The sequence below is a fragment of the Varroa jacobsoni genome, unplaced genomic scaffold (assembly GCF_002532875.2).
Source record: "Varroa jacobsoni isolate VJ856 unplaced genomic scaffold, vjacob_1.0 scaffold_38, whole genome shotgun sequence".
Classification (NCBI taxonomy): Eukaryota; Metazoa; Arthropoda; class Arachnida; order Mesostigmata; family Varroidae; genus Varroa; species Varroa jacobsoni.
In genome coordinates, this window is record NW_019212940.1 from 80,185 (window position 1) to 95,902 (window position 15,718).

The window sequence follows — 15,718 nt, forward strand, 5'->3', positions numbered from 1 at the left end:
GATAACTAGTGCTAGCAACATTCGAAGCCAAAAAACGAGGGTGGCCAGCTGACACTATACGTTTTACTTGAACTGCTGAACTCGAACGTCTAGTAGGACGTGTGGCTGATCTGGGCGGAAGGACCTCGTCACGAGCAGCTTTCAGATCGTACTTGTTAGTCGACCAAATCAGGTTTGAGAGTCAAGATTTCATGTCTCTGATTCACAACGAAATTCCATAGATCAGTAGAGCTAGACAAGACAAGCGAATGTCGACCGAACGGAACCGTTTATTTGCGCTTTAGGCGCCCGAACTGTTATGAGAATTTAAAAACGCATTATATCCCCGATGGCTCCTCGACCGAGAGAGCAATAGCTGATATCATCTTGAGTATCTTTGTCACACAATCTGTAGATGAAGGGAAGCTTACCTAACTGAGAGATTAACGAATAAGAAGAATAAGTTCGAAAGAAAAACGTAATAATAGTGACGGAGCAGTGAATCGAAATGTCCTATTCAAGTTGAAGCTGAACTTATTTGACCGACTGTGCAAAATAACATAACACCTCTAATAATAGTACATTTTGCCAACCGGAGCGCAGGCTCCCTTAGAGAGGAATAAAGGAAGAGAACCTTTTCTAGAGAGGCATCGATCTATTTTTGTTTTTGTGTGATCGCGGCATATTGGATTTGCAAAGGGATTTTTACAATTTTTTAAATTACAATTCAGTATAAAGTCTCAGTTACTCATAGGGTTTACAACATGATTACAATATCATGGTACACCAGAAGCTTTTTATAAGCCAATATTTCCACCCGGCAGAAACACAAATTGTTCACAGTGTGAAGAGTGGCTACTTCTGGGATGCCCAAGTACACACTGGTACGCAGTTTTTTTTTAAAAGAGTTCTAAAGGAAATACCTTTATGTAATTTGTGAAGTATGCGCAGGTCATTTGCTTTTCGCATATATACAATACAATCAGCGTAAAAATATGGATACAATTGAATTTATCGCCTCTTCGACCTCAAATACACATATTAGTGTATAGTTTATATTTGATAGGAGCACCTTGAAAAAGAAGTTCAAAATCTTAACAAGGTATGATATGCGGAAAAGAGTTTAAAAGTCTTTGCAAGGGCTAACAAGATGTATCCAAATATTTCGTCCCAAATGAGCAGTCCGTAAAATAGTCGTTACGCCAGTCTGTGGTCCCTAGACCCATTCCGAAAGCAGACACTCTTAAAATGAGCACATCGTGATCCAGTCTGCCCAATTTACGGGAAGAATCAAAATGAACACTACGGAGCACATTGAGATAATTTTCAGCGCGTCCTAAGTTAGACAACCTCCAATAGTTGAATGCCTCTCGCCGACCCATGCGGACTTGCCTCCACATGGGCATAGATAAGCGAATATGTGGTCTACAGTACTTATAATATTTACATGAAGGTCTGAGGCTACGATACGTATCTTGAAAAACTTGGTTAATGGTTCAGCAAGTGCGCCAGCCATTTCCTTAAAGACGAATAGTGACAGGCCGTCAGAAGGGCTCAACTTTCGATATAGATTGTCAAGGTCCTTGAACACTCCTTCAGGATTGAGGCCCGTGAGGGTTTAATCAGTAGCATCAGAGTGAGCTTCATTAGAAGCAACGAATTGCAATTTGAAATAGAGTAGAAGTGTCTTTTCTTCTAAACTTCCTCAACTTAGAACGTAGACTACTTCAAGTTAGAACGTATACAACGCACGACGAGAACTACACACCAAGTTCGATAGGAAACAATACGGAAATTTGAACGCAGATGGTTTCTGCAAATAGTGAACGTCGAGATCTGAATATCTCTAGCGTTAATAATAATAATAACAACAATGAAGACGACAAACTTCGAGCTAACGAACAGTTTATTATTATTATTTATTCTACATCCAACACGTAACGGCTTCAATTAAATGGTTTTACGGTACTCGATAAATAAATACGTCAAATCAATTGTTTCAGTTACAGATAAATCGTTCTTACTTACCCAAAGGGCTTTGCAATGTCCACTGGCGACATCGCTTAATGGAACAAATTCATTTACGTTATTATATGCGTACACATGTACAAGTAATTATCGTAATTATATTTCATGCTAACTTATCGTTTTAGATGATTTTTGTATGTGTACCAGCTCTTGAGGATAAACCATCGACGAACATGACAATGCGATAGCACGTGAACGTCATGTAATCAGGAAAATAAAAATTTTATCCCAGTATAGCTACCGTCCCTCCCTCATATAGGAGGAGCGTCCAGTCCGCCCCTCTCCTCAAAAACGGACACGCCTCAATGAACGCACAGTGTCTTGTACAAGAAGCGTAGACAGGATGTGGTATATCCTGGTAACACCCCAGTAACCTAATTTCGAACTAAGTTAACTAATAGGATTTTCAAAGTTATATAGCTCTTTCCTAGAAAACTAAATGCTTTATTTAAGAAAAATATGCGCTGTTGTGATGCATACTTCGTGTCATCTCTTACCAAAAACAGAACCTATATATACTTTGGTCGTCTTCGCTGACAGAGTCGCTAATGAGTCAATAGGCTGAAAACTTCTTTGGTAGTTTGCGGTGACAGGTAACGTTAGTAAGTGAACGATTCATAGTCTGGGTAATAGAGAGAGAAGGGTAATAGAACCAGGTCCTCGCTACGTCCAATTGCAAGCAATAAAAATACTGATGTTTAGCTTACATTTTGTGAGGTTTACCTAAATCACACTTATTTGTGTCTGTGTATTTGCGTTAATCCGGCGGGAAACAAATGGGTCAGTTTGGTCGTCTCCTGTTTGTCGGTCTTAACGAGGACAAACCGAGGGCAAAAAGTTAAAGAGCGGTGAACAGGTAGAAAAAACGAAACGTAAAAAGGGCTCCAACAACATAGATGCCAGGAAAGCAAAAGCATCATAAACAATCAATTCTTGACTCGTTCAAATTTTCGCTGTTGATCGGGAATCAATGAATGAATTTATTGAAGCTTTATTTGAACGCCCCTGCTATTTTAGCCTCGGGTTGTATTAGCAGCTTGTGCGGATGTTAGAGAAAACGATGAGAAGTAATTGGTAAATCTGCTATCCTGTATCCCGTGTAGTTGTATTAATATGAACCCAGAATTAGGCTCAAACCAGCGCAATTGGAAAGGAAGAGGGACGAAGGAAACGGCATCGAGACCGCAGAAGAACAATTAACCCTTCGAGATTTGACAACATTTTCTAAGGTTTTCACTTTGCCTGCTAGAAACATGTGAAATCGTGTTTGCTTCTTTATGCGTTAATCATAAAGAGGTTTTTCCGCACGCTTAAATAGATAGGCAACACACACACGGCTTTACCTCATCTCGCCTTCTGTGCTTTTTTTTGTCGATAGAACAGCCATCAATTATGATTATTATAAGTCTAAGTTCAATCTCTGCATAATCGTTTGCTTCGTCTTTTAGTTATGTCTGTATCTCTCTTTCTCGATGGCTCGGTTGCTGAAAAACAACTTTCGACAATCTACCCCCTGTTTCCAACTCCCTCTAATAATTATCTCACATACTATTACACATAGTAAATAGAGTTGGGCAGTTGATAACAACGCGGCCGTTATCTCTCTAGGGACCATATGCAATCAGAACGATCTGCTTATAGAAACATGGTATAAGCATGCATGCTGCTGTATGCACGCATCAAAACTGTAAAACGCGATACTGAAACTGCAGGCATTGCACGCAGCTGATGCAATATTATGTACAACGTTTTCTGCGTTGCTTCTCGGTTTTTATTATTATTATTATTATGTACAGAAGCGCAAGAATCCTGCTGGGATTCGCCGGTGAGATGGGATGAAGTATGGGCGAGACACCCAGACTCGAGCCTAGACTACCTCGTGTGTCCCTCACTTTGATTTAAAAATACGTTACCACTATAGTGTCGTAAGAGGATAGCTCTACCGTTTGTCAAACTTCAACTCTAATGGCAACAACACCAACTGTAATTTATAGAATTGGGTCCCAATTCTGTTTTTTTTTTTCCGAAAGACGTATATCTCATGACGCTATAGTTGTACGGAGGGCTGAATCGTTTAAGTTTCATGTGTTTTGGTCTTTTTGTCAAACGTCTTGTAGAATTCGTACTTAATTCGTGTGTCAAACAAACACAAAAAACTCGTTATGGATGGCATATATGATAAACAGGCCAATTCTGGCTTAGCTCACTAGTCGCGATTCAGAATTAAATCTTAACAATTGAAGCTATAACGCGATAATAAACAACATTGATATATCTATATAAATAAAGCCTGTAGTTTACGCATATACCTTAGAACTTGGTTATGGATTGACACTCAGCACAATTGCCGTTTTCCTTTATGTACAATTTGTTCGTGGCTGTAGTTAATTTTTTTGCCCCGTCGTGTGCTTCAGAGATTTTTAGCGGCTTGAATTGATTCCTATCGCATAATTCGATTGGTTTCGATAGAAGCAGTATTTGAGAACAAAAAATAGATATAACGCACAAGCGTAATTGTCAGTGGCAAATGTGTGAAAAAATCACCCAAAAATTACCGTCCTCGGCTCAAAGCTTAAGTAAGTGTTAACGTTGCTAGGTAAAAAAAACAGTGCATAATCGTGCCTATCACTAATGTGCGGGAAAGGCTGGCTTTTGAAAATGAAAATAATGTGTCACTCTGCCAACGCACGCCCCGACCATGCGATGGATGGCTACTTTTGATCAATGGTAGTTGAGCTGTACGACGGATTTGCCCAGCGATAAGAGGTAGAGCCATAGCGCAATTCTATCTAGCGTCTCCGTTTCCAATTTAGGTTGAAAGGTTCTCGCGCAGGTCGTAACGCGACCGTAGCAGCGTCGACTGCGGATACGTGTAGGCGAGGGAGCAAGGCGAAAGGCACAACACCGACGACTAACAGGGTTTTTAGGACTAACTGTGATTAATGTGTGAGTCTACTCTGGGGGTGGTTGGAAACGCGTTGTTATCGTTCGGACACCCCTTGGCAAGCGCAACAATGCCAGACCGTCGACACGGATGTAGATTCTCACCCTTTATATACAGTACGGCTTGGGACTGTGGATATCGCAAAGGGGAAAAAGAAACTCGTTGAGTAAATTCGTGCGCTGAGCCATCGTCAACTCCAGTCTGAAGAGCCGGTCAACATGTTTTCAAGAGAAGGACTATAGATTCTCGCTCTGCACTCTTCGATGATAACAAGCAAATACCATACGTAGATAGCAATTAACTCAGGATAAAGAACCATAGCAAGTAGTTATCAGAATAGCAATATTTAGGCTGTTTGTTCCATTAACTAAAGTACGTTTTCGATATCTCGTTTTTGTTGTCGTTATGCAATTTCAGGCACCTTCAGCCCGCTGTCAACATCGGTTAGCTTGTAGAGAAGCAAAGCTGACTAAAAGGCAAAATAACAATATTATTTGGCCGACGCGTAAAATATAAGTTAACTATTCGAACGTCCCATCAATATTCTTGCTTATCTTCCAATATTACGATGTAAGAGCGACAAATAACTTCATTAATCAACGATACGGGAAAAAGGAGCTTACTAAAAATCCCACTAACACACGTCACCTCTACATTTACCACACCTTATAAAAAAAAAAAAACAAACTATTCCATCATGCCAAAAAAAAATTATTCATAATCAAATAGATCGACTATTGACGAGGCAACGACTATTCTATTTCTCATTCGCTCTCGGTTATTGAGGAAAAAATCCTCTTGCGCTCTGCTCGGTCGGTCAGGCTTCCTATTCCTACAATTTGTCGAGAGCACTATTTGCAACGTCTATTATAGGGGTCAGTGAACGCCTAGAAGGTGATTATATGTTTGCGGTTGAAAGTAAATGTTTCGACGAACTAGAGAGGTGAAGCTTAGTGCTGTGTGGTACGAGTACTGAAGAAGAAACGGGTTGTATTATAATCCTACGAAAGTGAACTATAACTTTTGAGAGTGCTTCATTCGCCTCCTTTGGACAGGATTGTGCGCTCCTACAGACAAGCGGAATCGCTAACGGACCACTACATGTATCGGATGCAATTAGACAGCTGAAGAACTTCCTGCCTCGTCCAAGTTTCGTAGTAAAATCTAACATAAAGCTCGTACATGCAGGGTGTGACCTGCCCAAAATCAGTAACGTACGTGTGTGCACCCACCAACACTAACTAATTTATCGATTCTTTACCAAAGAAGTTTGAGTATGTGGATTGCCGACAGTTAACTAATCGTCACTCCTCACGAACAACGAGAGAAATCGTAGGTATTGAGAGACACTTACAGACCTATGCTGACGCAAGCAAGACATGGCATACTAACCACGCGTGTTTAATCAGACCGAAGCAGGAAAACGCCAACGCGGAACCCACCCGCGGCCAATGGCCGATAGAATACCTATCCAGTCCTAATCAATTCCCAGATCTTTATCAACACATCAACAATATCCTCTGAAAAATTACACCCCGAATTCAATAACCGAAAATCTTGACTTTATCCATGGCACTGCTAAGCATCCAAGACTTACGCAGGGATCGTACCCACAAGGCCCAGTCATCAAAATATACTGGAACTAAGACCTCGTAACCCTTCTAAAAGCAATGGAACAAAATGGACAACACTCAATATCATCAAAATTAGCATTGTCCTGCACTGACCCGCGTGCAAAAAGTAACACACGATTGAATAATCTCATATATATATAAAGTCCATATGTATGACAATAGGCTAGAATCATAGCCAGACATGAGGGCACTTTAAGCCGAAAGGACCAACGGCTCTCTGAATGCGACTGTGGTACAAGACAAACGTTATCACCAACGAATGAGTTGTTCGGTGATTAGGAACTTACGACGTGATCAGAATAGTGGAACAACTATAAGACCCCTTTTCAAGCCCAAAATGCTGAAGTTCTATGTAGCGTATCAAAAATCTAGGCAGAGAACCTAGGGGTCACCGAGCTCATCCGTCAGACTCGCTCCCTCAATTTCAATTTTTAGGTCTATACCATCCCGACCTAACTTCTCGTCGACTGTTCGTAAATTCATAGAAAATAATACGCGCCTCACGAAATTTGGTGAAGTGTCAATGTTACTCCTACCGTTATCACAATTGGCTATTCGACGTGTTCTGAGGTGCTACTCGTTAGCAAAGTTTGTGGTAGCTGGTTGGAACTAGTAAGTGGATCAGCTCCTATCAGCGTAGCACAGTAATAAAGCGCTCGATAAGAATGAGAAAGGGTACTAGTAGCAGTAACTCTGTAAATCGTGTTGAGCGTGCATAGCGCTTCTCTAATATAGGGCCTTCATCACACCCTGCATCAATAGCAACTTAATATCCACGGTTCGAAGTCTTAGAATTCAACGATGCCATGATTGTTATGCTTGCAAAAAGGGTAACACCTCATTGTCATCACCTGGACCCCATATTATTATGATCTCGTCGTTGTTGGGTAAAATAACTGTGAAGCAACAAGAAAGACGATCGTAACGAACCGCGAGGATCCGACCACAGCACGAACTAGTGCTCCTTCCAAGTACTCCGCATCTAACGGCAAATCTCATTCCCAACATTTTTCCCAGAAAACATCTTACCCCAATATTTGACGGCTACTATGAGAGGCTAGTACCCATCTATCACAGCGGACGCTTACCAGGAAAACAATTGAACTCTGCAGGACAACTTAGAGTCGACCCTATTCCTTCAGTGAGAATAACAGAAAGAGCTTTTGAAATGTCAGCGATAGAACACTCTTCCGGCAACAAGTTGTCGCCACCTTCTAATTTATTATTACAGAAAAGTCAATTTTCCGTAAGGCCAGCTCGCCAGAATTCGCTGTGAAGAACGAAGGATGTACGCGTTTTATCGAACGAATAACTCTTGGGACCCCTCTGGGAGCTGCTAGCCCAATTCAAGGTACAACAAAGCATCAAAATACGTGTACAGTGAATGCAATCACTGAAAGCATGTTCAAGCGCCTGTGAATCGCTTGTCTATTCCAAGGTCTAATGGCAATGCAGTGACGCGTATACAGGGGTCGAGTACTTTGCGAAATGTGATTTTACAGTGAGCTGAATATTTATAACTGAACCGTGGATTCCCTGGTTTCATCGCACGCGTTACCTCAGGCATGTCGACGATCTTTGTCAGCCGTTCCGTAGTTGCTGCGTTGCATTTTTAAAAACTTGCAACCAAGCTCCCCAAAGTCACCTGCCCCTTTATGAGTTGCAAAACACTTGGCCTTGATTGTATCTAAAGCTCTGAGGATCGCCTATGTTCGTATCGCCTAAGTACCAACTGAGGGCGTTAGACGCCTGATAGAAAAAGCTGTCGGTGATCTTTCTTTAGCATATTGGAGCTCCACACAATCCCTTAGATACGCCGGACAGTACTACAAATGACGGAACAGAAATATCACAGTGGTGAGGTCGGTCGCCGCGGGCGACAATACGGCCGTCACTTACCGTTGTGAGCACGAAGGCGTTGCCGTATGGAGTGAACGCAGTTCATAGTCTTTATCGGAGACAGCAGAGGGCATCCTGCTGCGTATATCGAGCGGCATACATAATATATCAGGAGATCGGGGATTTTGAGGGGAACGAACGACATTCGACGCTGCCGTGAGTACCACTAAAAGGTGTGCGCGCACAGGCAGTTCTTGCTTCAGCCACTGCTGCTGGTGAAATATTTAGTCGTTTCGTCCCCACCTTGGTCCAACGCGAGACGAGGGGAAGTTAGCCTAGGCAACTAGGGACGGGGTCTCGCGTTCGGTTTGTATCTATAGATTTGTGAGATCGGTTGGGGCCTGTTACGGTGGTGGTCATGGACGATCTGTTTGGGCGCTCCGAAGAAGGCCGCTCTTCGTCGGGCAGCAGCGGCCCGGCAGGTCACAGCGAGCCGTGGCCTTTAGCCGACGAGGACGCCATCACTGATCCAATCCGGCTGCTGCAGCAGCTTGAGATCCAAGTGGCGAAACAGCACCACGATCACCATTCACAGCAGCAGCATCCTCGTCACAGGTATCATCGGAGCGGGGAGCGAGACGTCATTGTCTCCTTTGACGATGACGTTATTGTACGACAGCGCCATCCGATAGCCGCTAGTGGCGGAGCGGTGGGCGCATCGCATTCACTTTCGACGAACAGCGGAAGCAGTAACTCGACCAAGGGTCACCAGCACGGCGGAGGGCAACACCATCGTGTACGTGGCCAACAGTATCACGAAGGACAGCATCGAAACCACGATGCCGGTTCGACCGACTCGGTTGTCAACGGCGGAGTCTCCTCAAGTAGCAGGCAAGCGTACATCGTGAACAGCGAATCCCCCAGTGAGGCCAGTAGTACTAACAGTATGTCTCCTACAGATGATCGTTCACCACTCATCAAAACAGGCACAACCTCAAAAAAAGGCTCTAAAGAGGCTAACGGAACAGTGAAACGTGCGGGGTCCAACGGTAAGAAGGACAAACAGGTTAAGGCCAGCGGCAAAACAGCCAATGTTACTGCCGGTGGCCATAAGTCCTCAGGTGGAAAAAAGAAAAATGGAAGTGGGGCGGGCGGTAAACGAAAGAACAGCCTCGGCGATACCGCGGAGCTGATGTCGCCTGTTCCCGAAGATGAGCGCGAGTCAACACCGCCCGGCGTCCACGATGGCCCCACGGAGATTGTGATTGAGCCACGCGATAGGGGGGAATCAGTGTCTAGCTATCCTGCCGGGCCTGGCCACACGAGCGCCAATACTGGCACTAGTGGCAATGGAAACGCGACAAAAAGCGGGGGACTATCGGTGTTTTCCCGGGTTAAGGATGCGGCTATGAAAAAGGTGGGTCCTTCTAGCCTCCAGCAGACCGTCATCAGCGCCAGCGCCAAACAACTCGACGCTAGTGGTAGCAATAATAGTTCTAGTGGCAACTCGGCGCTGTCCACCAGTGGCACAATGGGCGGCACGGGTTCTTCCAGGGCCTCCACGGGCCCCGGCCTGATGCCGCCCCAACCCGGCTCCTCAAACTATCCAGCAGATAATCCTGTTTTACAGGTAAGTCTCTATAACTGAAACACATAAGATTTCAGCAAAAGTAAACATCTGTTGTTTTTCGATGAACAATATGTTAATAATGGGTTCACGTGGATGATGAGAAGCAATGGTGCCGACATCTCAACGTATTTCCAAATTTAGAAACACTAAGGTTAAACTAAAGAATGTACTTTTAACCTACGTACATAACTTCACTGAGAAATCGGATGTGTATCGCGTCATTCATTCAGCTACGACGAAACCACTACTTAGAGAACCCCCATGAGGACAAAAATTCGTCGGCATGGGACTTATTCATACACTTTTAACAGAGGATCAGTGATTTCAAACAGAAAGGCTGATTGATATTCTTTCGTATTTTTGACTATAAAAAATAACGTATAGCACAATAGGCAAAACAGTATCAAGATGTTTTTTAACCAAAACCGGCTGTATATTACCTGATCATGCAACAAGCCAAGGCGGCTTAGAGATATAGCGTATAAATAATACGTCGTATTGCATCGAAAAATATATATGTAAATGACAGATTCTTAAACTATCAAGAGATTTCCGCCGCACTCTATATGCATATGGAGATCCGCAATTAGAAAGAGTCAAAGTAGGCACTGCAAATAAGCGTTTATTCGCCACATATTCCACTGTCAGCGGAAGACGCCCGAGATTATACGTTTTTTTTATAAATTCATTATAGTAGTAAACGATAGTCTCGACAGAAGGTACGTCAAGCACTGTTGAGGAGTTCGGCAGAGTCCCACTGAACTTTAAAGGAATGACACATAAGGACGATCAAGCTCAACTGAGATGAGCAATGCCTCGACTTTGTGTAACTCTGCGGGGCGCATTTTTAGGCTTCACAGATTATCGTTGTCTTTATGGAGACCTTCTGAGATTGTGGGGGCGAACGTTAATTATGAGTAGCCCCACAGCCAGATAACAAAAATAAGGTACGACTTCGATGTCAGCCCTCCGGCAACGAGGATGTCGTTATTGAAAATTTCATTGCTTTCGTTTTTACGACATCGACCACTAGGTCTTACCATGTTCGTAAGTCTGCGAAGCGCTTAATGACTGTCAAATGGGGGGGATGGGGGAGGGGGGTGATAATGCCTCCCTGAGCTAGACTATGCCTCTCGCCTAAAGTATCAGTTCGCGTTCCCTTAAGACTTACAAGCGTTTTTCCAAGATGGATAACCCCCTATTGAGTGGACGCTTAGAGCTGTTTTTTCTGTCTTAATTTACGTGATGCGGTTTGGAATCAATAAGCGCTACATACAAAGGAAAGTCGTTTTGTAACGCACAAGACTATAGATACTGTTCAACAGAATTGTACAGGCAATCACCGTTGACCCTTCCTTACGAAAGTCGTGCCACTCCTCTCACAGAAGATTAGTAACGCGGAAAGATCTCAAGGGGGTACATGAGTATGTTGGCGAGCGACTTATAAATCGATTTTTCCTTTTCACGCAGTGGCATGCTACGCCGAGCTTAGACACCGATTGTTTTTTCCCTTAGAAATTACATTAACCAGAACTCGTCTCCACCTCGACGGCAAAGTACCACTTGATCTATTTCCTATCTAAGGATTATATTATAGATTGAGCCTAGAGTAGATCGTTAGATATAGACATTTTTTATATGCGAAGATGCCTTCACAATTCCGCGTATGTTTAAGCATGTCTATCTCTTTTAGCGAGTGCCTTTAATTGTATTCTGCTAATACAATTAATAATTCCAATACAATAAATAATAGATTAATTAATAATACAATTAATTAATACAGTTAAGTGGTTGCCGTTAACTGGAATTGCCGCTTACGGGAAGTTCGTCAGAGTCTGATTGCTTGCCTTAATGATGCCTGTCCGAACAACACTCAGGGAATTTTGCGTCTCGAATATAGTAGATTTACCCATCATGACAGAATTAGTCTGTCGTTATATGTAATCCGACAGAGCACTGATTACGTTTCTGGCCATTGGTACCTTTAATAAATTTATAGGATCACTTGTGGGCAATCCAAAATTCACGACGTTCTTCTTTCACTAAGATCGGATTCTAGCAAAAGTTCAGAACTCCCAGGATATTTCGACTTCTATTAATAATATTCTCCCTATTATCGATCTAATCAATGAAGTAAGCAATTAAAAATTTGGACCAAGCACAAATTGTGATTACGTTAATTTTTTGATAACTTCAGTTGGCAGTCGATTGTGAATCAACGTTCATTAGGCACGGCACGCACGAGGTAAATCTCTTCCACTCTATATATGTCGTTGCTTTTGCACTATACAAACATAGTTTTGTAGCGTTATCGTCTCGCATATGCGCTGGTAGGTAAGGCTCCAGGCGTAAGGTTCCGTATCAGCTTTTGTTTGAGCCAAAGTAAACATTGAAAGTTGTGGCAAGTTAACAATTGAAGGGCCATAGCAGGGATTTTCGTGCTTTGTAGAAAAACGCTATTCAAATATAGCTTAGATCAGAGTAAATGATGACGATCAGTTAGTTAGCCAAATGGAGTCCAAACGTTTTTGAAGTTGGCCAAAATTCGGCAGATTTTCTTTAGCAACAGTAGTATCATAAAGCAAAGGGTGAGTTTACCCACATTGATGCATTCCATGAGAAAAGGACGCACTCTATCGTGCTTAGGCATAACAGATATTAACGTTAAATTGCGCGTTTACCGTCTCCATTAATGACACCTACGTCTTTTATTTCGTGTAAGATGGAACGAGCGGATGAGGCAAGGTCCAAAAGACTAATAAAAATTCCCTTGCTAAGCAATTCGTCTCGACCAGTGAAATATTGTTAAAATGAAACATTACAAATGTATATACTCCAAGCAGCTCTATAAAATCGCCAACGGTTGTTCTGTCACATGTGTTTAAGCTTCTAGAGCTTGTTTGCCCCTTAACTAACTGATTGGTCCTAACTAGGCCACAATCACTTGCGATGAACGACGTCAGCTGTCGAGCGAAACCTTCTCGGCATTTCCATCCCATTCATTTCCATAAATCCAACATTAAAATAGTGTACAGTGTTTTATATTGCTTTTTTTCAATAGACAATTTTTTAAAAGTTAAGTCATGCTTTGTATAGTATCGTTTGTGTAATAGTTCGGTTGCCTCTGAAAATGTCGATTCTTCTTAATTGAAGCAACAATTTTCGGAACTTCTACCAGAACCATCGACGCAGACATTTTGCTGAGCGCATTGATTTTACATTCACATACAGAGCTGCACCTTTTAGGGATCTTTCGGTGTTTCAACGCTGTTCTAATTCTACCCAGCTCTATTAATCTAGCGTACCAAAGCTACTATAAATAAAAAGGACAACTTATTATTCGATTGTTTTGTTGTTGTCCACGCTGACCCGGTAAACGTTTTAGGGGCACCTCAATCAAATGATTAAATCTCATCTAGAAAATGAGATACAATCCAAAAATCTTGTTGAAGATAACGATATATACTGCTGTCGGACTTCACGGCAGTACTATGAATAACGGCCGAGTGATATCTGTGTGATAGTACCCTAAATAGGTGGTTTAATCTACTTTGTCTGCTCGAAGACGAGTGGAGCGCTTTGGATACGCCTTCATGCTTGCATGGCTAATCAACACCCATTCCGATGCCCTTGTCTTGAACTTTGTATGGAACATCGCAGTGCGTCTGTGTATAATGGCGCTGGTATCAACAATAAAAAAGATCGCATCCCCCTTACAGGATGACGAGAAAATCGAAATATATGTAAAAGTCGAAACAGATTTGACGGTACCCTAGATCACAGTTCTTTTAGTGTCGATATCCAACGCTACCGACAGTGTCTGAACATCGTTATCATTTATCGTGGCTATCATTTAAACTGCATTTTAAGGGCGCTCAATAAGCGAAAACTTCTTAATAAGAAGTGAACGGTAACTGGAGTTACTGAGCTTTCAGTACAGTTTAGCACATGTTAGAAGATATAGCATATCAGAGCGAAAATAAGAATATAGGTTCGATTGAAACCCTTGACGATGACACAAACTGCGACGAACTACTTGTGCTCTACATCCGATTGGGAACCCGAAGGGACCGATCTAATAGTGGTAAAACGTTTAATCTGAAAAAATTATCTCGCGCACTGAAAAACCCAAATACCAAAGAGATCCCCCTTAGAATGACCGCTCTTATGCCCTTTTGGGTGTTTCAGTTACATGAAATCGTAATTGGAACTCGCACCACAGGTCGGCAGCAATAGATCGAAGCTTAAAGACCAAAATGGTCTAATTCACAACTTTGTAAAGCTACCTATACCATAACATTCCGAAGATAGAGTACGCAATCCATGTCAGGCCAGACCATGCTAATTTTCATTGCGAGCCCTTAGCAGTACGTGATTTTAACACACCCTTACGCTTGTGTCCAGTAGTAAAACCTTTAACCAAGCTAAATGCATGCAAAATATTGGATTATTCAATGGGTACGATTACTTGAGTATGCGATCCAATGGTAATACCAAAAGCTTTTTCTTTCAAATGTTTCCTCTTGAATTTATCGAAGGAATCACCTTCAGGCCAATCAGCTCTTGTCATCAAAAAATTACGCGACGTTACGTTTCTAAATAGTTTACAAGTCTATATCGGTAATATATATATAATATACGGCTATTTTTTGATTGTAGTTCAGATACGACGTTACGACGACAGGTTTGAATCACTCAAGTCCAGCTACGGTGGATCTAGCTTTTCTATAGGCAAATTATGCGTGGACCAACAATAACCTGACGGCCAATACGATATGGCTCATCATAGAGATGGTTGGAGAATCGAACATATTTTTAGATCTCTCTCACTCTCTCTCTCTCTCTCTCTCTCTCTCTCTCTCTCTCTCTGTAATAAGCGGAACAATATCTAGCTCAAATGGAAGTAGATTTAATCACCAAGGTATTCAACCATGGACACTGGAGGATATTATTCCTTCGGAATTGATACTGCCGTACGACAGGCATAATTTCGAATGCAAACTATCTGAACACATCTATCAAAAAGTAGAACAAACATGGCTTACGGCAAACATTATTCGAAATAATGCTATAGTCTGTTTCGAAAGACTTTTCAATACGACCATGACGATTCAATTCATCCTATGCTTATGCATGTGCGCTGCTACATTTAGGCTCGACAGAATGTTACCATGGTGTAGCTGTGGATACTATCCATGTGTGTGGTCACCTACTAATTATGGGTTGGTAATTTTATATTCCGTCATAACTAATATTTTGTTTCCCAGAATGGACGGATGACGTAGCAATGTTGAACTGTCGCTTGTGTCGGTGATGAAGATATGCATTTACCTGCCTAGCTGATAAAATAAATAGTGCCCCGGTTAGGTCTGATATAACGTCACTATTAGGTCTTGGATTAAGACTTACTGCTCTTTCAATTCAGTTATGTTCAATAGAGGGTGAACGTTATCGTGACATATTCGATATTGGTTGCCACCGTATTTCGTGTACTGGCGCTAAAAAAGGTTTGTTTTTTACACTTAAAAAAGCTAAGAACGAATTTAAAATATTACTAAATTCAATACCAAAGCTGCCAGTAGATAGCTCTATTAAACAAACAAATATACTTGTGTGCAATTTTTAACTATTGCCAAAAGAAGCCCACCTGAAACTATGCGAGCC

General features: G+C 42.1%; 1 protein-coding gene across 1 annotated transcript in view; it reads left to right on the forward strand.

Moving 5' to 3' along the window:
• Window positions 1-7,826: 7,826 nt before the first annotated feature.
• The window catches only part of nompC (no mechanoreceptor potential C), a 93,036-nt gene continuing 85,144 nt past the window's right edge, over window positions 7,827-15,718 (forward strand). The window contains exon 1 of the mRNA XM_022832134.2: window positions 7,827-10,054. Coding sequence (XP_022687869.2) covers window positions 8,843-10,054 — 1,212 coding nt within the window. The 5' untranslated portion in view covers window positions 7,827-8,842. The remainder of the gene's footprint in view (window positions 10,055-15,718) is intronic.